The sequence below is a fragment of the Myxine glutinosa genome, chromosome 6 (assembly GCF_964187855.1).
Source record: "Myxine glutinosa chromosome 6, kmMyxGlut1.1, whole genome shotgun sequence".
NCBI classification, from domain to species: Eukaryota; Metazoa; Chordata; class Myxini; order Myxiniformes; family Myxinidae; genus Myxine; species Myxine glutinosa.
Window position 1 is genome coordinate 63,399,493 of NC_136266.1, and position 23,047 is coordinate 63,422,539.

General features: G+C 46.7%; 1 protein-coding gene across 1 annotated transcript in view; it reads left to right on the forward strand.

The window, feature by feature from the left end:
- Positions 1-23,047, forward strand: part of MED24 (mediator complex subunit 24) — a 97,702-nt gene that overhangs the window by 30,633 nt on the left and 44,022 nt on the right. The window contains exon 13 of the mRNA XM_068120173.2: positions 12,783-12,894. Within this exon, the coding sequence (XP_067976274.1) occupies positions 12,783-12,894 (112 nt within the window). The remainder of the gene's footprint in view (positions 1-12,782; positions 12,895-23,047) is intronic.

Below are 23,047 nucleotides of genomic sequence, written 5' to 3' on the forward strand. Positions count from 1 at the left end.
AGAGAGACGCGCAGAGAGAGGAGACGCGCAGAGAGAGAGACGCGACAGAGAGAGAGAGAGAGAGAGAGAAGAGAGAGTGAGAGGTGCGCAGAGAGAGAGAGAGAGACGCGCAGAGAGAGAGAGAGGAGAGACGCGCAGAGAGAGAGAGAGAGAGAGAGACGCGCAGAGAGAGAGAGAGAGAGAGACGCGCAGAGAGAGAGAGAGAGAGAGAGAGACGACGCGAGAGAGAGAGAGAGAGACGCGCAGAGAGAGAGAGAGACGCGCAGGAGAGAGAGAGAGACGCGCAGAGAGAGAGAGAGACGCGCAGAGAGAGAGAGAGAGAGACGCGCAGAGAGAGAGAGAGAGACGCGCAGAGAGAGAGAGAGAGAGACGCGCTGAGAGAGAGAGAGAGACGCGCAGAGAGAGAGAGAGAGACGCGCAGAGAGAGAGAGAGAGACGCGCAGAGAGAGAGAGAGAGAGAGACGCGCAGAGAGAGAGAGAGAGAGACGCGCAGAGAGAGAGAGAGAGAGACGCGCAGAGAGAGAGAGAGAGAGACGCGCAGAGAGAGAGAGAGAGAGACGCGCAGAGAGAGAGAGAGAGAGACGCGCAGAGAGAGAGAGAGAGAGACGCGCAGAGAGAGAGACAGAGACGCGCAGAGAGAGAGACAGAGACGCGCAGAGAGAGAGACAGAGACGCGCAGAGAGAGAGAGACAGAGACGCAGAGAGAGAGACAGAGACGCGCAGAGAGAGAGACAGAGACGCGCAGAGAGAGAGACAGAGACGCGCAGAGAGAGAGACAGAGACGCGCAGAGAGAGAGACAGAGACGCGCAGAGAGAGAGACAGAGACGCGCAGAGAGAGAGACAGAGACGCGCAGAGAGAGAGACAGAGACGCGCAGAGAGAGAGACAGAGACGCGCAGAGAGAGAGACGCGCAGAGAGAGAGAGAGAGAGAGACGCGCAGAGAGAGAGAGAGAGAGAGAGAGACGCGCAGAGAGAGAGAGAGAGAGAGAGAGACGCGCAGAGAGAGAGAGAGAGTGAGAGAGAGAGAGAGAGAGAGAGAGAGAGAGAGAGAGAGAGAGAGAGAGAGAGAGAGAGAGAGACGCACAGAGAGAGAGAGAGAGAGACGCAGAGAGAGAGAGAGAGATTTCATTCCTTTTTATTGAAGGAAAAACCTTTTCCACCAATGCAGACAGGTAAAAAAAAAAATTTACAGGTCATGAGAGCATTTCTACAAATACAGACAGTGAGAAAAAAGAAAATCATGGTTACAAATCAATACAGACAGCAAATAAAGTTGATATATACAGTCATAAAAAAGTACAGTTTTGAAACATTTCATATTAAACCAAATAAGAGAGCAATGCTATATTTACAAGTTTACTGTAAGGACTCCGTCAGTTAAACTGCACAAGGAACGCCGTATACACCATCGTTTCTGGAAGTCCCCACAGTTATCAAAAGACAATTCTAGGTTTAGCCGAGACGACACCAATGACCTAAAAAAGACTACAGCGTCATCCACTGGAACAACACTGTTCCGGATTTTCCTCTTCCTGGACACATATATAGCAAGTTTTGCCTCAGAAATTAAAAAGTTGGCTAAAAAACATTCATGCCTACATCTGGGTTTAATACTAAAACCAAATATAAAAACACAATGTGTAAAAACCAACCCCAACCCTTGAATGACATGCGATAAAACAGTAAAAAGTGGTGTCAATCTTGGGCATCCAACAAAGGCATGAAAAAGAGTTTCCTGGGCATCACAAAAAGGGCACTTTTCAAGGACATGTGGACACATTCGGTGTATCAAAACGTTTGAGGGTAAAATGTGATGTGCCAATCGCCACTGCAAGTCTCCGGAGCGTTTGGCAACGGGTACCTTGTACATAACAAGCCAGTTGATCGAAGTGGAATGAGTAGTCTGGAGCATTCTCCTCCAGTGCACTTGTGGTTCTGCAGGTCTATCAGAAACAAGGGTTTTGACACACATACCATAAACAGAGAATTTTCCCATCAACTTAAAGGAGGTGAAACCTTGAAAATGAAGCAAAAGCTCTGGAAAGGGGCATTGGGATAAGAGAGGGCCAGCTTACACCTGTTACGTGCTCCTCCCCAAGCCCCGGGCACGGTGTACCTCCGAGCCCCGAGAGGAGTCACGGCAGAAAGATGTGTTATTCTGTATGTCAAAGATCAATGGTGAAACCACACCAATTGTTACCAACAAACAAGTATTGTATTGTTACGGATCGCGGTTAGATGTTACTTCGACCGAGCGGTGGTGTATTACCGCGACCTAACAGTTATTCCCCGACTAGACCCCGATTCCACTCGAACGTTGACCAAGTCGCGCTATGCTAAATCAATGAAGGAAAGGACACAACGGCTGGGATAAATGAAACGACACAAGGGGTACAGTTCTCAAGACCTCCGGAGGAGGATATAATTGGTGGTGGAAAAAAGGGGTAGATTACAAGGTATGAGGTAAAGCACAGAAGAGATAGGCACTTAGACACAATCTTATCTATCCCAGACAGACCACAGACAAACGGAACAAGACTGACTTACACAGGGATTGATGGCAGGGAAGGACAGGCAGTCGATAGCACAAGGTGCACCTTGCTCAGGGACAGGATACAGCTCGGTCCAGTCCAGAGATGCGGGGAGGTATTTCAGCGCTCGGAGGTGGCGTCTTTCTCTCCTCAAGCTCAGGGCGCATCTGACGTCACCTCCCTCTTCCTGCGCATGCTCAGCGGGGAGTGACACGCCCTCGGCTCGTTGGCTCCGCCCCAGATGGGATTGGTCCGCCGCTTCTATTGGGTGCGGGGGGTTACCGGGCTCCGCCCTTGACGAGCTGACAGCGAGCCCCTACGTGGTAACCCCGTCGAGCACATGTTCAATGGCAGCTCACCAAGCCGGAGTGAGGACGCGCACTCCCCGCGCCGCCGCCGCTGTTGTTGTTGTTGTTGTTGTTGTTCCATGAGGAAGAGCTGCGGGGAGGTATTGGGAGGTCCTAAACTTCCTAACGGTGCCATACAATCACATTCTGGTGCAACGAAGAGTCAGAATTAATGGAAACGAGTCCTTAACTGACATAGACTAAGAATAACTAGCAAGATGTCCTATAGTTGTCTACGTGAGATGCGGTGGACCTGGATGCGACATTTAATGGGGGAAATAGGGGGAGGTCGGGTCTACAGAGTGTTGTTTACAGAAAATGGGACTAGGGAATGGGGGATTGGGGATAGTTGGGAAGGATGAGGAAATAGGGGAATATTTACAAGCGGATATCAATGGATGTAAATCCCATATCCGCAACAGTATTAAGGTCACACAAGAATAACAGTACAATAACAATATTAATCAATTGTACAACCAATATATCATTCCTATGATGGTACCATCAGTTTCGTACAATATAACTCACTGTGCTCCAAGTGAGCGAAAAGAACATTCCCAATGTCTCTTCAAATTCCCAGCTTCAAACCAAAGTCGATCCACGCTCCAGTGATCGCCAGAACGATGTTGTATCGAGACCAGAATCCCATTCGGTTGACAGTCACACTGCCAAAGATGGGCAAAGGTACCCTCAAGAGGTGACTGGGAAATCACACCTTCGGGTATGGATGTTCAACGGCTCCCCACACGGTGAACCGCAAATTCCCACTCGAAATCCACGTCACACATGCAAACCAGGCTAATGGCTGGATGCGTTGAAATGGTTGGAACGAGGTGAAAAACCTGGAGCGATGCGAAATCAGGCGCGAGGCAAAATGGCCAACGGTCCATTCTCGAGACGTAACGGCACTCCAATGATTCTCTTCGGAATCGACCGCAAAACCTGTCACGCAGGTTTAACCGTCACAGCGATAACAACTCTGTCGCAGGAATCCCTTTCCCAGGAAACCCCAAAGTTTGCTAGTGACCCCCGTTCGCCAGCGTTTGCTCCAGACCTCCCAAGCAGCTCGGCTCCTTCTCCGACTTCACTTGCTCCGCCTCTTCTTCCTCTTCTTCTTCCTCTGGTTCCCGATCCGGTTTCCAGTTACTTTTAAAACACTACCTTTTTTTACCTTTTGAAAACAGGTATCTCGATTTCACTTAAACGATAACAATAATAGTACATGCAACCAAAAATGTTTACAGTGGATGATAACCAGAACAACGGAAGTGACGAATCCATAACACTTCCCCTCCTCAAGAAAGAAAGTTGGAACAGAGTGAAAACTTTCTTTGCATGCAAAAACTATTTCAACAAACAAAAGTAAAACTCACACCCAAAAGATCAATTCACGTGAGAAACAATAATTAATATTCCCCAAAATAAAGCAACAAAACTTCCAAACAACCGACAGGAATTTCCAAGGTTAGTTCACTCTGGATAAAGCATCAGCAACGACATTGTCCCTGCCCTTTACATGCTCAATTTCCAAGTTGAACTCCTGCAAAGCCAAACTCCATCTCATCAACCTCTGATTTTTATTTTTCATTTTTTGAATGAAGGTTAAGGGGTTGTGATCAGTGAAGACTTTTATCGGAAAGGTAGTAGTTCCCAGATACACCTCATAATGCTGAAGCACTAGCAGGAGAGCAAGGATCTCTTTTTCCATGGTGGCATAATTTGCTTGATGTTTGTTAAACATTTTCGAATAGTAGCACACCGGGTGATCCACGCCATCACCACTTCCTGTAATAGAACTGCCCCAGCCCCCACATCACTTGCATCAATGGCCAACTTGAATGGTTCTTGAAAATCCAGGGCTGCTAGGTGTTACGGATTCGTCACTTCCGTTGTTGTGGTTTTCACCCACTGGACATGTTTCTAGATATTATGTATTATTATTAGTTTCACAAGGTTTATTATTCACAAACGGTTATCAAAAGTTAAAAAGGATAACTGTAAGTGAAACAGGAAACCGAAGGAGAAGACAATGAGGTGAAGAGGAAGAAGCAGCGCGAACCAAGTTGGAGAGGACGCGTGACGTCAGCGCTCCGTAACGAGCCAGGTTTACCGACAGCCGCGAGGGGATTTTGAGTTCCTGGAAGGGACATCCGGCGATAAGAATATTCGCTGGAGTGGAGAAATCTGCGTAGACAGATTTGGGGGGCTGAGATTCCGACAAATCCTTGCCTCCTTGCATCGGCTCGAGCCAAAGCCGTCGGCCATCTTGAACCCAGTGCGTCGGACACCTGTGAAGGTTTGCTTCGTGTCATCTTCACCCCAACATCCTACCGTCTGCCGGGGATGGGTGTGCGCGACCGCTTCGTCTCCCATTACGTTGCGGTTTGCTGAGGGAGCGGTGAAGGTGCGCCTCTGGAGGGCGCGGTTGTACAGTTTGGCGGGAAGAGCACCCTTGCCCACTGTACACGCTTCGGAGATCGACTGGAGAGCGAGATTCGGGCTTCGACCGGATTTCGTTCCATCGACCGCTGGAGCGAATCCCATTCGCCTTGGGAAAAGTCATAGAGACATTGAGGAGTGTCGTTGCACTCGCTGATCGCGCCGTGAGTGACCTGACTGTATATAAGAGATATATAGAGTGCACTCTTAATGGCCATTTGCTGTACCGTATTACCTGTGTGTGATTTATAATACAAGTTTGTTCATTTACAATCATTGGTGTGGTTTCACTATTGATTTTCAACACAAGGTAATATATTTTTCTGCCGGGGTTCCTCTCGGGGTTCGGAGGTTACCGAGAGCAGGAGATTGTAGAGGACTCCGTAACACTAGGACAGGGGAGCTCATTAATATCGCTTTGACATGGGCAAAGGCAGCTTGACATTTGTCATCCCAAACAAACTTGGTCTCTTTCCTCAGCAAATTCGTTAAAGGGGCTACCACATCAGAAAAATTCCTGCAGAACCTCCGGTACCAACCAGCCACACCCAATAATCTCATAAGCTCCTTCTTCCCTTTTGGAACTTGGAAGCGATCAATGGCTTCTATCTTGGCTGTCACCGGTTGCACCTGACCCTGACCTACTGCATGGCCTAGGAACACCACCTGTGCTTTTACAAACTCACTCTTAGATAAGTTGATGGTCAACCCTGCCTTGGTCAATTTCTTGAAAAATGCATGAATTTGTTTAATATGATCTTCCATGGTCATGGTGTGGATGATGACATCATCCAGATAAGCCTCCACCCCCTCAAGGTCTGCAATGAGCTTATAAATCAGCCGTTGAAATGTAGCAGGCCGTTTTTCAATCCAAAGGGAAGAACCTTGTATTGATACAACCCATTTGGTGTGAGTAAAACCGAGATTTCCTTGGCTCTATCAGTAAGAGGAATCTGCCAATACCCTTTCAGCGAGTCAAATTTCGTTACAAATTTAGCTGGGCCTATTCTATCAATACAGTCATCAATCCTCGGTATGGGATATGAGTCGGTCTTGATCACTGCATTAACCCGTTTTAAATCTGTACAACAGCGAAAACTGCCATCGGGTTTTGGAACCAACACACATGGTGAGCTCCATTCACTGCTGCTTGGTTCGATGATGTCATTCTCCAACATATACTGAACCTCCTTCCGAAGATACTCCATCATCACAGGGTTCATCCGATAGGGGTGTTGCTTCACAGGAGTGGCTTGCCCCACCTCAATATCATGATATACCAAGTCAGTACGACCAGGTACATCTGTGAACAAATGTGTAAACTAAAAAATTAGGCTGGATAGTTGTCCTTGTTGTTCCCTCGTCAAATGACCTAATTTCTCATCTAAATGACTCAACACTTCCGTGTTCGTCAATCTGGGACAAGCCTGGTCATCAAAGTTATCAAACTTCACACCGGCCTCAACCTCTGGATTCTCTTGCACCATTCTCTTGCACCATTCTCTTGCACAACCAACTACAGGCACGACAGGTGAGACAGGAACCATTTTTTCCACAGGCTTCCTCATAATATTTCTTCAGTCGGTTGACATGACACAGCTGCCACTTTTTCCGTCGGTCGGGAGTTGTCACCACGTAATCTGTTTCATCAAACCTCCTTTCGATTGCATAGGGACCAAAATATCTAGCCTGTAGTGGCTGACCTGGAACAGGAAGCAACACTAACACTCAGTCCTCAGGACTGAAATTTCTTATCTGAGATTTCTTGTCATGTCTCACTTTCATTTTATCCTGTGTCACTTTCAAGTTTCTTCTTGCAACTTCACAAGCCTTTGCCAATCTGTGCCTAACCGTTGACACATACTCCACCACTGTTGACTGTGACTCCTCCTGCAGCCACTGTTCTTTCACCAATTTCAATGGTCCACGCATTGCGTGTCCAAACACAAGTTCAAAAGGACTGTATCCCAATGACTCCTGAACGGATTCCCTCGTAGCAAACAACAATAAGGGTATTCCTTCATCCCAATCCTTGTCACATTCAAAACAATACGTTCTGATCATATTCTTCAATGTCTGGTGAAACCTTTCCAAGGTCCCTTGGCTCTCGGGATGGTAAGTACTTGATCTTACTTGCTCCACTCCCAACAGGTGTACCACTTGCTGAAAAAGTGTTGACATGAAATTGGAACCCTGATCAGACTGGATGACCTTAGGTAGGCCAACCAAACTGAAAAATTTAATCAAGGCCTTCGCAATAACTGCCGCAGTAATTTTTCTAAGAGGCACTGCCTCTGGGAACCTTGTGGAAGCGCACATGATGGTCAGCAAATACTGATGTCCAGCCTTAGTTTTAGGTAAAGGGCCTACACAGTCAATAATGACATGGCTGAATGGCTCTTCAACAGCTGGAATTGGTTTTAAAGGTGCGGATGGGACTTTCTGATTAGGTTTTCCCACCAGCTGGCAAGAATGGCAAGATTTACAGAACTCCGCCACATCACGTCGCAATCCTGGCCAGAAAAAATGTACCAATATTCTGTCACAGGTCTTGTTCACTCCAAGGTGCCCGGCCAAAGGTGTCTCATGCGCCAAACTCAATATCTCCTTCCGGTACGGCGGTGGCACCACAATTTGGGAATGAACTTTCCACTCATCGTTTGCTGGCACCTCCGGTGGTCTCCATTTTCTCATTAGTATTTCCCCTTTCATGAAGTAAGCAACAGGTATCTTCATAGCCTCTTCCTCTGTAACGGCTTTATCATTCAAACTCCGGAGCTCCGAATCTCCGTGTTGTTCTTCAACAAGTCTCTTTCGGACCAGCACCGTTTGTTCAACCTCGTTCCCAGATGTCTCCGACGGACACGCCATTTCCTCTTTTGAATTTTCCTCCAATACCTCTAAGGAACCCAAATCCACATCGCCTTCCTTCTCCTTCTCTTCAGAGCGCTTCCTGCCCATAGCACGAGTCACTGCACAGGATAGAAAGATACCCGGAATCTCCTGCTCTAACTGTGTGGTGTTATTTTCCATACTGGGCTTTTCAACCAACATCGGATTACCAGAAACTCGACCACCGGCCAAATCATTCCCGATAATAAAAGAGATTCCCTCTACAGGAAGAGTGGCTTGTAACCCCACAGTGACTGGTCCTGACACCAACTCAGACTCTAAATGGATGACATGAAGAGGAGCTTTAACACAGCCACCAACCCCCTGTAAAAGAACACTAACACCAGTTGCCGTCTTCTCTGACAACGGCAAAATGCCCTCAAGCATCAAAGATTGATGTGCTCCTGTGCCCCTCAATACCCTAACAGGTCTCTGGTTCATTAAGTCTCCATCCAGTGACACAAACCCCTCTGAAATAAAAGGTTTGTAACCCTCTTGAACAAGGTCGTTCTGTGATGCCGTAACTTTGGCATGGGAACCTTCACAAGGCACTGTCCTCCAAGGACGATTTCTCGCATTGGCCAATGCATTCGGAGTTGCACTAGTTTGACTCCGCTCCTGATTTTTCCTTTTCAGGGCGTAACATTGGGACATCAAATGCCCAGGTTTCTTGCAAAAAGCGCAAGTAGGCCCGGAGGAAAAACTCGTGGTCTGCCTCGTGGTCTGCCAAAGGAAGATAGGTATGTCTTGGAACTGCAGTCTTCTGATCCCTAAAAGTCGCGGTATCAGATTTGTCCCCATAGTCCTCTCTCGGCCGCCTCCATGAAAATCTGTTCTCCGAACCTGATTTACCATAACTCCCCTGGCTAACTCTAGGCGGGAAGTTAGGTTTGTGGAACCCCATCCTGTGTGTCAAGGCATAGTCATCTGCCAAGGTTGCTGCCTCATACAACTCTGGTACTTTCTTTTCATCCAGATGTACTTTAATGTCCACCTGGACACACTGTTTGAATTCCTCCACCAAGATCAATTGTCGTAATGGGTTGAAGTCTTTCCCAATGTCCTTTGAGTCACACCACCTATCAAACATGGTTTCCTTCATTCTGGCAAACTCCACATGGGTCTCACTCTCCCTCTTTCTGGCATTCCTGAATTTTTGCCGGTAAGCTTCAGGGACCAATTCATAGGCTTTGAGAATGGCTGTCTTCACTATCTCATAATCTGCACATTGGTCAATCGGTAAAGCCGAAAATATATCTTGAGCTTTACCCACCAGAACACTTTGCACTAACATAGTCCAGGACCCCACAGGCCATTTTAGCATTTGAGCCACCTCAAAATGTTTTTAAAAACTTGGCTACCTCCTTTTCATTGAAGGGTGGAACCAGCCTCACATGCCTACTAACATCCCAAGTGTTCTGACTAGTTGTCGAACTAGCCAGCATGGATACTACTTCTCTCCGTTCTCCCAGTAATTCCAGCTTCTTGAGTTTAAGTTCCTTCTGATACTCCATGTCACGTTCCTTTAACTCCCCTTTGGCTCTCCTTTCCTCTGCTCTTCTTTCTTCTTCAGCTCTCCTTTCCTCTGCTCTTCTCTCCTCGAGTTCCTTTTCAGCTCTCCTTTCCTCTGCCCTTTCCTCAGCTTTTCTCTCTTCTAACCTTTCCTGGCTCTGCAGTTGCATCTCCATTTTCTGGAGCACCACATTTCCTTTTTCATCTGGTAACCAATCCAAGGCTACCTCTTCCCATGTTCCTTGTCCCACTAGAGACTCTACCACCAATGTCTGCATCTCTACTTTCTTCATATTAACTCGGACCCCCAAGTTAAAATATTTGGCCAACATCATGAGCTGAAGTGGGGGGGGGGGGGGGGGGATATGTATGTGTGTGGAGGTTGGAGGGTGTTGGGGTGTGCGTGTGGAGGGGGGAGGGTTGTGTGTGTGTGTGGAGGTTGGAGGGTGTTGGGGTGTGCGTGTGGAGGTGGGAGGGTTGTGTGTGTGTGTGTGGAGGGGTGTGTGTGTGTATGTGTGGAGGGTGTGTGTGTGTGTATGTGTGGAGGGGTGTGTGTGTGGGGGGAGGGGTGTAGGGGTGTTTGTGTTTGTGCGTGTGTGTTAGGGGTGGGGGGGGGGTGGGGGATGTGTGCATGTGTTTGTGTGTGTGTTAGGGGTGGGGGGATATGTGTGTGTGTGTGTGTGTGTGTGTGTGTGTGTGTGTGTGTGTGTGTGTGTGTGTGTGTGTGTGTGTGTGTGTGTGTGTGTGTGTGTTGGGGGTGGGGGTCGGGGGATGTGTGCATGTGTTTGTATGTGGGTGGGGGGTGGGGGGAATGTGTGTGTGTGTGGGGGGATGTGTGTGTGTATGCGGGGGGGGGATGTCTTGGGGGGAGGGGGATGTGCGTTTGTCTGGATATGTGTGTGCGTGTGGGGGGAGGGGTGTGGGGGTGTTTGCGTGTGTGTGTGTGGATATGTGTGTGTGTGTGTGTGTGTGTGTGTGGATATGTGTGTGTGTGTGTGGATATGTGTGTGTGTGTGTGTGTTTGTTGGGGTTGGGGTGTGTGTGTGTGTGTAGGGGGGAATGTGTGTGTGTGGGGGGGGGGGGGGGGTGTTGGTGTGTGTGTGTGTGTGTGTGTTTGGAGGGGTGTGCGTGTGTGTGTGTGTGTGTGTCGGGGTTGTATCCAAGGGGGTTGTGTCAAAAAATGTCCAATGAAAGTGGGGTTGTATCAAAAGTGGGGTTGTATCAAAAGTGGGGTTGTATCAAAAGTGGGGTTGTATCAAAAGTGGGTGCTAGTCAACCGGTCATCACTGCCAGCAGTTTTAAAGTGGCAGTTCTAGTTATTATTACTCTTACCATTATTTTTATTATTACACTTTATTTTAAACAAAGGTTTACAAACCTGGTGTAAATCATACGAAACCAATGAAGCACTGTCCTGAACCAATGAAACGTGGATTGAAAAATACGATGGGAAAGTACAGTAAAGTGCATCAAATTGAGAGTTAATTGAATACAGAGATTCGTTAATTTATAGTCTCCTGGAGAATTGGATATTTTTATTCATTCCAATTTCTGGCTTCTGCATCGCTGTCTTCACAAGCTGGTATGGGACTTTCGCATGTACCAGCTTTCTATGTTTTCTCATTAGTGGAATATATCAATATACTGTGTGCACATAGCTATGGAAGGTCTACTTGAAGTGCTATTCTTCAATTCCATTAAAAATCTTCTTTTTTTTTTTTTTTAAATGGCCACCTTTCCAACTGCATTCTCAACTAGAACAGCACTTGGTAGAGAGCATACCTCTGCCAGGCTGAACAGTTTAGGTGATGTGTCGCATTGATAGGTCGGATCTGGATCTGGACCTGAACCAAAATGTAATCAGCTTGTTCCTCTCACCTACCCAAATCATCCACCAATTTTTGCCACAAGTCGTCCACAATTTTTCTAATGTCATGCTATATATCGTTTTTGCTGGGTTCGAATCCCGGTCGATCACTGAATTAACGCCAGGGGGGTTGACTCAGCCTGTCATCCTTCCGAGGTCGGCAAAATTGAGTACCAGTTCACTGGTAATTCCCTGTTTGTCATAAAAAGGCGACAAAAAGGGTTGGCGGCAGGAAGGGCATCCGGCCGTAAAACATTGCTTCAAAAAATGGGACCAAAAAACAACAACAACCACGGTCCCCGAAAAAAGCCAACCCCCGCTTGCAGGGGAAAATGGCCTCTAAAGGTGTTTTTTTTTTTTTTTTTTTTTTTTTTAAACAATGGTGAAGAATCGCTTAAAAAAAAAATTCTCGGATCCGGATCCAGATGGCTGTGTGTGTGGATGCTTCCACACACGAACCCTTCACCACAATCAAATCAATTCGTCCATGACACACTCCCAATCCGTTCACAAAGTTTTGTCCGCATCCGTCGAGAACTCTGAGATACCGTGCTATATATCAGTTTTAGCCCGATCACTCAATGGTGAAGAATCACTTTAAAAAATTCCCTGATCCGGATCCAGATTCAAATCTTCATCAAAATTGAATCAATTCTTCCTTGTCACACACCCAACCTGTCCACCAAGTTTCGCTCAAACCCATCCACAAATTTTGGAGATATGTACTATACATCCTTTTTTGCACCATCTCTCAATGGTGAAGAATTACTTTTAAAATTCTCACATCCAGATCCGGATCTGGATCTTCACCAAAATCTAATAATTTCGTCATTGTCACATACCCAACCACTCCTCCAAATTTCGTCTGAATTTCGTCTGCTTTTTTTTTTTTTTTTGTACAGTATAGAGAGAGAAACAAAGGAAAAGGATTGTGCCACATGAAAAAAAAATAAACATGTTGGAGATTACATTTCCTTGAAGGTGAAATCTAACCTTTTCCTGGTCATTACAGCAATTATAAATAAGGAATATATGTTATGGGTGGACATAGTACCTACTTTCAAACTGGCCATTGACTACTCTTGATTGATTGTACATTGGTGTAAACAGACTCCTTTTGGTCTCACATTTCTTTCTCCTGTTCTGAACAGCCCTGCTATGATTGGTGTTTAATTTTTTAATTTTTTTTGCAGGACGGCTGACCGAGATCAGGTTCCTCAAGCAAAGTCTCCTGAAAACTCCAATGTGCAACCCAACCCGATGCTCATTCTCAGAGCTGAGCCTACGGTCACAAACATCCTCAAGGTCTCAGCATGAGGCCTTTTATCTGCTAACTTTGTTTTGCTATTGGGGTTGATAATTCTAACTTGCCCTGCCGCTCTGAAATATTGTCACCGTTTACACAATTTGCTTTTGAATTTGTTTTGACAAAGTGCAGCTACCCGGTGTGTACCCCGGTTTAGAATAGGTACACCGTATCCCTGCGTGTCGAAAGAGGTGACTAAAAGGGTTTTTTTTTTTTTGTATACTGAATCGAGGCTCGTGAAAGAGCTGACATTTACTTCACAAACAAATCAACCAGACAAACAAAATATATAAAAAGAGGGAGTGGAAGACAAGAGAAGGGGAAGCACACAAACACTTGAGAGCACACAACATTTAAGAGCAGGGAGATGTGTGGGGTGGAGGAGGCGTGGGAAGGGGGGGGGGGGGGGTGGGAGAAGTATAAAACACAAGGACACCAAGGACTTCCAGGACAGAAGTTGGTATTTAAAAAAAGTGGAATTGGGGTGAAATTAGCGGGGATAGAAAAGATCAAGGTTTTGGATGGGGGAAGATAAGAGATGGTGGTGAACAGCTGTTTTAAAGACCTGGAGGGTGGAGTGGGATTGAAAAGAGTGAGGGAGTTTGTTCCAGAGGCGGGAGAAAAGAGGAATGAAGGAGTGAAGGTGAGCAGAGAGTCTTGATTTTGGCAGTTTAACCATAAGAGGGTTGCAGGCAGATCTTGTGCGACCTGTAGGAATATTTGCGGGACAGAGCCCAAAGAGAGCTGGGGGGGCAAGGCCAGAGAGGAGTCGGTAGAAGACAGAAAGACCACCAACCTGCCTGCGGTGAGTGAGTGAGAGGCCCTTGGAGTTAGCTTCATCGCGGGAGATTCCAATGATTCTGAATGCTTTGGTTTCAACAGCGTGAAGACGAGCTAGGTGTGAGGCAGGAGCACCAGCCCAGAGGGGAGAGCAGTATTCCATTGAGCTGCGGATGAAAGCCTTGTATGTGGTGAGGAGCTCAGGTGTGCCAAGGAAGGACTTCGCACGACGGAGGATGCCCAGTCGGTGACTGGCTTTGGAGGCCAGATTTGAAATGTGGTTTTCCCAGGAAAGATCATGACAGATAGTGAGACCCAAAAGCTTGAGTGACAGAACTTCTTGGAGAGGATTATTCAGAAAGTGGATGGGAGGGTTGTCCAGTCGGTCTTTTCGGAGAGACATCGTAAGAGTGTGAGATTTGTCAGGATTGAAAGACATGTTCCACTTGTTTGCCCAGTCTGTGATTTTGTCCAGGTCTGCAGAGAGTGAGGAGGCTGCAGACTGCCGATCTGAGGGATGAAGAATGGAGCGACAGAGAGTAGAGTCATCATCAAAGAGACAGAGAGGATTTTCAAGAGAGTCAGAGAGATCATTGATGAAGACCAGAAAAAGCACAGGGCCCAGAACACTGCCTTGGGGAACTCCAGCCTGAACAGGAAGAGGAGATGAGAGAAACCCATTCAGGGCCACACGTTGACCGACTAGAGAGGAAGTCCGCCAGCCATGCGTGGAGATTTCCATGGATACCAAAAGAGGAGAGTTTGGTGAGCAGAGCGGTGTGCCAGACCGTATCGAAGGCACGTGATATGTCAAGGGAGACAGCTCTAATTTCCTGTTTGGCATTGAGGACCTCCATCCATTGTTGAGAAAGCAGAAGCAGCATGTCCAGAGTAGAGTGACCAGGTCTGAAACCAAATTGATGATCAGAGATCAAGCCATTGGAGAAGAGGAAAGATTTCATATCTGAAGCAATGATGGATTCCATGACCTTGCTGATAATTGGGAGAAGGCTGATTGGTCTGGAGTTGCTGGATCTGTTTTTGCACCTTTTTTGTGCAAAGCGGTGATGTTGGCAGATTTCCAAGCAGATGGCAGATGACCTTGAGCAAAAGAGAGGCTGAAGAGAACAGAGAGAGGGAGTGAAAGAGCGGAAGAACAAGATTTTAGGACCCGTGGGCTGATGCCGTCACGTCCAGTTGCAGAATCAGAGTCGATGGTTGACAGAAACTTTTCCACCTTGTCAGGAGGAAAGGACACAGAGTCTAGGAGCAACTGGGTACGGTGGGTACAGCGAGGGATGGGTTTGGGACACAAGATTTAGAGGCAAACACAGAGTTGAGGCATTCAGCTTTTTCTGAATTGGCTTTTTTCTTTTTTTCTGAATTGGCTTCAGCTTTTTCTGAATTCAGGGTTGGCGTCAGGAAGGGCATCCGGCCATAAAAACATTGCCTCAAAAAGAGAACCATGACAATTACAACTACATATGGGCAGGGTACAGCCCGAAGTACCCCGTGTGGGACCCCACTCCCTCTCGTCAAAACTCAAGGTGGAGAACCCGATCGAAGCAAGGGTGGAAATAACTCCATTTATGACGACGAAACGTCCCGACGTGGAGATCGGTTTCTGAGGTTTGGGACACGGAATGTAGGGACAATGACAAGGAGATCAGGAGAAGTGGTGGAAGTATTGGTCAGAAGAAGAGTGGACATATGTTGTGTGCAGGAGACGAGATGGAAGGGAAGTGGTGTGAGAATGGTGAAGGGTAGGCAGGGACAGAAATACAAGTTTGTGTGGCAAGGGTGCCCAGAAGGCGTCAATGGTGTTGGTGTCCTGTTTTCTGAGGAGTTTGTAGACAGTGTGGTGAGTGTGACTAGAGTGAGTGAAAGGTTGATGATGGTGAAAATGATGATTGGAAAGCTCTTTGCGAACGTCATCTCGGGATATGCTCCGCAGTTTGGTCGGAGCGATGAAAAGAAGGACAAATTCTGGTGTGCGATAGAGAAGCTGATGGAAAACGTGAAAGATGAGGAAGTTGTTGTGATAGGAGGAGACCTAAATGGACATGTGGGAAGGAGTATGGACGGTTTTGAGGGAGTTCATGGGGGTTACGGATATGGTGTGAGAAATGGAGAAGGTGAAAGGATTTTGGAGTTTGCTGATGGAGCTGATTTGTTGATTTGTAATACTCAGTTCCAGAAAGAGGATAATAAGCTTGTTACAAACACGTCAGGTGGGTCGACGACAACCGTTGATTACCTGCTGGTGCGTAGGCGAGATAGGGGGCACCCCCGGGACACAAAGGTGATCCCGGGGGAGGAGGCTGTTTCACAGCACCACTTGGTTGTCTGCGACATAAGGGTGATAGGTGCGAGGAGAGCTCGGCGGGTGAAGTACCAATTGAGAAAGAAGGTGTGGAGGTTGAAAGAGGTGACAGTGAGGGAGGCATTAAAAGAGAGGCTGAATATGGTCGAGGATGATGTGGTTGAGCTTGAAAGTGGTTGGATGTCAATGAAAGATAGTCTGTTGGGAGCTGTTGGTGAGGTATGTGGATGGACAAAAGGACCACCGAGGCACTCGGAAACATGGTGGTGGGATGATGAAGTTGGAAAGAAGATTGACGAGAAGAGGAAGAAGTTCAAGGAGTGGCAGAAGGCGAAGGGTACGGGGGCAGAAAAGGCAGAGCAGGAAAGTTATAAGGCAGCCAAGAATGCTGCAAAGAAAGAGGTAGCAAAGGCGCAGGAGGCATGTAGGAAAATGTTCGGAGAACGCTTGGATTTGGAAGAGGGTCAGAGAGCGGTATTCAGGATTGCAAGGCACATTGCGAAAGAGAGGTGTGATGTGATGGGGGTGAGTTGCTTGAAGGATAAAGTGGGACAAATCGTTGTGGACCCAGATGGAATTAAAGAAAGATGGAAGAGATAAATGAAAATACTGTTGAATGCAGAGAATGAATGGGATGGCAACATCGAGAGTAACCCAGTTTTAGGACCGGCAGAGAAGATAACCGAGAAGGAGGTTGAGGAAGCGATAAAAGCAATGAAGAGTAGAAAAGCGGGAGGGCCGACGGGAGTTGTGGGAGATATGTTGAAGGCAGTGGGAAATTGGGGTGTGAAGAGAATGGCAGAGATCTGCAATCTCGTGGTGAAATAAGGCCGCATTCCAGTGGATTGGAAACTGAGTACCATCGTCCATCTATACAAGGGGAAAGTGACCCTCTGGACTGTGGCTCGTATCGAGCGATAAAGTTATTGGAGCATGGAATGAAGGTATTGGAAAGGGTGTTGGAGAGGAGGATAAGGAAGAAAGTGAAGATTGACGAAATGCAGTTTGGATTTATGCCAGGAAGAGGAACGACAGACGTGCTTTTTATTGTGAGGCAGTTGCAGGAGAAGTACATGGAGAAGAGGAAGAAGTTGTTTCTTGGGTTTGTTGATCTGGAGAAAGCATTCCATAGGGTTCCATATGAAGTAGTGACATGGGCATTGAGGAAGTTAGGAGTGGAGGAATGGTTGATCAGAGTAGTGATGGCAACGTACAAAAGAGCGCGCACAGCTGTAAGGACGAAGGACGGGAACAGTGGTGAGTTTGAGGTGAAGGTGGGAGTGCATCAGGGGTCGGTACTAAGTCCACTACTATTTGTCGCTGTGATGGAGGTGCTGGCTCGGAACGTAAAGGAGGATTTACCGTGGGAGTTGTGTGCAGATGATCTGGTGTTGATTGCAGAAAGTATGGATGGACTGAAGGAGAAGATGAACAAGTGGAAGGAATGTATGGAGACAAAAGGTCTGAAGGTGAATATCGGAAAAACGAAGGTGATGGCAAGTGGTAAAGCATGTGGTGAGGTGGAAAGAACTGGGAAGTGTGCGTGTGCTGTGTGCAGGAAGGGTGTCGGAGTGAACTCCATTCAATGTACAATGTGCGCTGAGGGGGTTCATCAAAAATGTCGTGGTTTGAGAGGGTCATTAACCAGTGTGGCAGCTACATTCAAGTGTAAGGTGTGCACAGAGGGAGCTGCAGATGGAGGAAATGTTGAGTTGGATCTTGGAGATGGCGTGACGCTGGAAGGTGTGAAAACATTTTGTTACCTCAGAGACATGCTGAATGGAGAAGGTGGATCAGACTCGGCAACGGTTGCAAGAGTGATATGTGCATGGAAGAAGTTTCGGGAACTGAGTGGCGTGCTGACGAGGAGGGGAGTGGCGGTGAAGCTGAAGGGAAAGGTGGATGCTGCATGTGTGAGAAGTGTTATGATTTATGGGAGCGAGACATGGGCAATGAACGTGGAGCAGCAACGAAGGCTGGAAAGGGTGGAAATGTGAATGGTTCGGTGGATGTGTGGAGTATCGTTGAGAGAGAGGAAGACAAATGATGAATTGCGAAAGATGATGGGAATAGAGCCTGTGATGGATGCTGTGAAGAGAAACAGTTTGAGATGGTTTGGTCATGTGTTGAGGAAGGATGAAAGTGACTGGTTGAGAAGAGTGATGGAAATGAATGTAGAAGGAAGTAGAGGACGGGGAAGACCGAGAAAGACTTGGCTAAAGATGGTCGAAGAAGAAATGCGGGCAAGGGGGTTAACAAGGGGAGATGCAGAAAATAGGGCAAAATGGAGAAGATTGTCATGGGGACCGCAAGGCTAACCCCTGCTCTTGCAGGGAAAATGGCCTTAAAATGCCTGTTGTTGTTGTTGTTGTTGTTGTTGTTGTTGTTGTTGTTGTTGTTGTAAAGTGCAGCTGAGAGGCAGCATCTCCAAGGAGCCATTGGCACAATCATATTTGGGATATTCCATGGTATGGCTCTGGCTCCATCGTTGAACTCGGTTTGAGCAAATCAAAGGAAGTACTGGCATTTGGGCTTACTTGCTTGGCATTACCATCTGAGCACAGCTCATTACCATCTGAGCACAGCTCATGCCAGGTAGTTTTGATTTCCCCACAGTCTATTCACATAAATATGCACTGATGTCCATGGCCTACATGCAGTATATTGTTGCGGATATGAGGAGTGCATTTTTTTGATTGTGTTGTATTATCTATCTATAATTCCAGCAATCTCTGTGTGTGTGTGTGTGTGTCTGTGTGTGTGTTTGTCTGTGACCGCTGTTTCTCGACAACCACGGGTCCGATATACTTGAAACTTGCCAGGTATATTGCTGGGGACCCGAGGATGTGCCTTTTCAAGGTTTGAAATTAATCGGACAAGTAGTTACCGAGCTATGGCGATTTAGCCGTTCGCCGTTCGCTTTGGCGTTGCGAATGGACCAAACCATTTCATGTAAATAGAGGGGGGGGGGGGGGGTTCTGTGGTCGTTGCGAATGGACCAAACCATTTGATGTAAATAGAGGGGGGGGATTGTCACCGTACTCGCAAGCCGTTCGCTTTGCCTTTGGCTTTGCGAATGGACCAAACCATTCCATGTAAATAGAGGGGGGGGATATAATTTTAGATATATATATATAGTACGGGCATGCCCTAGTATTGGAAATGGTGATGAACATTGTTGAATATGGCCCCTCCTGCCTCCAGAGTTGTGTAAAGGTAAAAAGGGCGTCCCGGTAGTTATTCCATGAAACACCACATTGCAGGACCCGATAAAACCCTTGTTCAGTAGCTTATATCTTATTATGTGTTTTAGAGTAAGGCCTTGTCTTCCATTAGAATAATACTCCATTGCACCGAATCAATTAAGAATAGCTCCCCTTCAATACTTCCATTTCCCAGCCAAACTCTCCATCTGCGGGTAAAGCAGTTCACATGCGTGGGGTGCACGCCCTCTCATTTCGCTGCTATAGTGAATATGTGCTCCGTGCTCTGTTTGAACAGGAGGGGTGGGGTCGCCCGGGAGAGGCAAGCCCAGGGCGCGCCACGAAGGGCGGGGCTGTTCAGCCCCATGCTCAAATAAGGAAACGAGCCCGTGGCTCGCCACGAGGGGCGTGCCGTCGGCGCCATGCCCAAATAAGGAGACAAGCCCGTGGGATTACCATACAAGGTCACGAAACAGAGCACGGGGGGGAGGGCGGTACCAAAACCGAGGAGGGCGTGTCAGTCCCGCGCTGGAGAGAAGTGAGAGGAAGGGAATACGAGCTGAGCTGCGTGGAGAGGTACACAACAAAGAAAGGGTCCAAGAGAAAGCAGAGGAACTTTTACGAACGAGTTGCAAAGAGATACGGCAGATGAGTCCAGCCCCGTTCCAACCAGCCGCGTGAAGCCCTGACGGGGCAGCGAGTGACCCTGCCGGCGTGCGCTGTAAAGCGGAATACCAGGAGCTGCCGGCGTGCGCTGTAAAGCGGAATACAAGGAGCTGCCGGCTCCCCACTTCCCGCCCGGAGTGGACCTGCTCGCTGTGCCCTGTGATCCCACCTGCTCATCCTTTCCAGCCATTCCTGCCTGCAAGTTCCCCATTTGCGTACGTGAGTTTGTTTTGTTCGTGCTGTCCTGGGTAGTAACTAAGTCTGTATAAGCTAGTAATTTTCACTGTGTCACCTGCGTTTTCATGTCCGCTGTAAATACCCATGACTGCTCTTTTTGCTTATGTGTGTGTAAATAATAATAAACCCCGTTACTCTTCTGTACGTCTTCTTCTTCTTCTTCCTCTTTGCATTCGTCGTCTTAGTCTTTTCCACATTGAGTATCTGTGGCGCGATACGGCCAACGTTTGGGTGAATCGGGTTTAGTCGGGGAACAACTGTTCGGTCGCGGAGCCTCCGCTCGGCAAATATAACATCCGTAACCGCGTACCGTAACAATATGTACATGCTCCTTCCTCCATGAGCCAAAAATAGCTGTTAAATAATGTAGAAAAGCATATTTACGAACTCGAATGGCACTCGGGAGTGCACATTGTCATGTCACCAGACCATGTGACTTGTGACATCATAAATGTAATTCTTCACTCACATGGGGTTGAAGAGCAGACACATGAGAGATCATGGTTTTGGATTGGGTATGATCTGAGATGGTGGTGAACAGCTGTCTTGAAGATCTGGAGGGTAGAATGAGATTGAAGAGAATGTGGAAGTTGGTTCCAAAGGTTGGAAAAAAAGAGGAATGAATGAGTGGAGGTGAGCAGTGAGTGATCCTTGATTTAGGTAGTTTCACCATAATGGGGTTGATTATGAACTGTGCATGACCTGCAGAAACATTGTGTGGGTGGGGAGGAGAGATAAAGCATGGAAAGAGCAGAGGGTACAAGACCAGAAATGAGTCGGTAGAAGACAGAGACCACCAACCTGTCTGCGATGGCCAAGTGATAGGCCCATGGACTCTGCTTCATCACGGGGGATTCCAATAATCTTGAAGGCCTTGATTTCCATGGTGTCAACCTGAGCACGATGTGAGGCAGGGGAGCCAGCCCAGAGGGGAGAGTAGTACTACATCAAGAGTAGTTCTCCATTATTTGGCAATCCAGCAATCACCTACATATATCTTCCAGGAGTCTTGGCTTGGTTTACAAAAAAAAATCCTAGCCCATCACTTGGGAATTAATCCATGGATGCGTTTCTAGCTCCCCCTGGCCTTCATGAGAATGGAATGCATTGTGTATTCAAGAGTTGAACTGGCAAGCTGTACCATATGGTGTAACTATCAAATAGTACCTCTTCCCAGTCACCATTCCAGTGAAAAGGTGCTATTTGAGAGAGATATATATATATATATATATATATATATATATATATATACACATACACAGTAATACCCCGGCCTACGTCATTAATTGGTTCCATAAGCCATGACGTAACTCGATTTTTGACGTAAACCGGGCGTAATGCCTTTAAAATGCCTTAAAATGAAGACAAACACCGTAAAACTAGAGTAAATAACTCGCGAAAGTATATAACTATCGCTAAACCTTAAAAAACACTAAAAACACATTTTCGTCATATTTGTTTATGAGTAATGAACACAATTAATAAATGAATTTGTAAAGAATAACAAAATAAAATTAATAAGATTATGTTATTCACCTTAAATATGGCGTCTCTTCTGAACACAAACACACATTTTAGCAGTCTTAGCCGGCGGCGCTTTTTCAGTGACGTATGCGAGAATACGTTCCCTATCATGAATGATGGTCGATACCGTCGACCATGGCAGCCCTAAGGCATAGACCTTATCGCGAATCGGTAAATATCAACAGAGGGCGCTCCACCGCAAAGCATGATGAGATCGAAAAGGGGGCAAAGGTAAACACGAACCCAGAAGAGGAAGCGTCTGTCTACGATCAACGCTGTGTTTACGGAAAGGAAGATGGCTAATGTGAAAGAAATTCAGCGTTTTATGGCATTAAAATCCAGCGATTTAAAAAAATATTTGAGGGAAAGGGGGGTTCCCATTGACGAAGAGAAACAACCTGCTTATGCAAGAACAGTTCCTGAATGTTGAAACCTCGATCGGCCATACAAATATCGCCGGGCTGGAACTTGTCTACAATGTTCGTCATCTTTACAATTTTTTTGTCCGACGTGTTTCCTCCTGTAGGTTTTGAAATGTATGAAATTGTTCCGCTAGGTGTAATACCAACAAGGCACTTGAGAGTAGGTCTTGACTTATATTGGCTGTACACTTGCGAACAAAACTTTGGAGACGGTGCTTTGACCCAATCCAAAGCAAAATGCGAGGTCCTCATCGCGAAGATTAAGCCGAAGCTTCATGAGTGTCATGAGTAGTTGATCCTCTAAAGATTGAGATCGCTTAAAGTATTGTTTATTTGCCAGGTCTTGTCTTCCATTGATAATTTCCCCTTATAATAATGAAGGTTCTGTGCATGAGGGGATACTTCTGCTAATAACCACTTAAACAGGTCATAACTAGGTAAACCTGTATAAAGTTTCACAAGTTCATCACAGTTTGCTATGTTCGAAACAGTAAGCTTCTTGTTACATACTGCAATGGTGGCTTTCAGTTTTGCGACAGTGTCCTTGGCTTGCAAATACTGGCTCATGAGCTGATCACAGTTCACAGTTAATTTGTCACAGTAAAAAAGTCCTAAAAGTAGTTTAAAGTGGTAAGGATCACATAGTGTGTCAATGTAAACAAGCAGTCTGTCAAAGTGACCGACCGCCGGCGGCGCTATTGCCCTTTTCAGATCCCATGACGCATTGCGGTTCCGTTTCGCGATAAGGTCTATGCGCTATCACCGACACTTTTTCACCTTTTTCATACCTTTTAATCAGATTTAACTTATCTTCCATCGTAACCACATTACGCTTGGAAACACTAGCATTATCCTTCTTAGGACCTATGGCTAACACAGACACAGTAAAGGAATACTGTACGTCGCCTCTGTTTTGAATGAGAACCAGCAGCTGCGCGTACGTACAGTATACTGTACGTGCATTTTAATATATTTTTAATGTGCTTTTTATTGTATT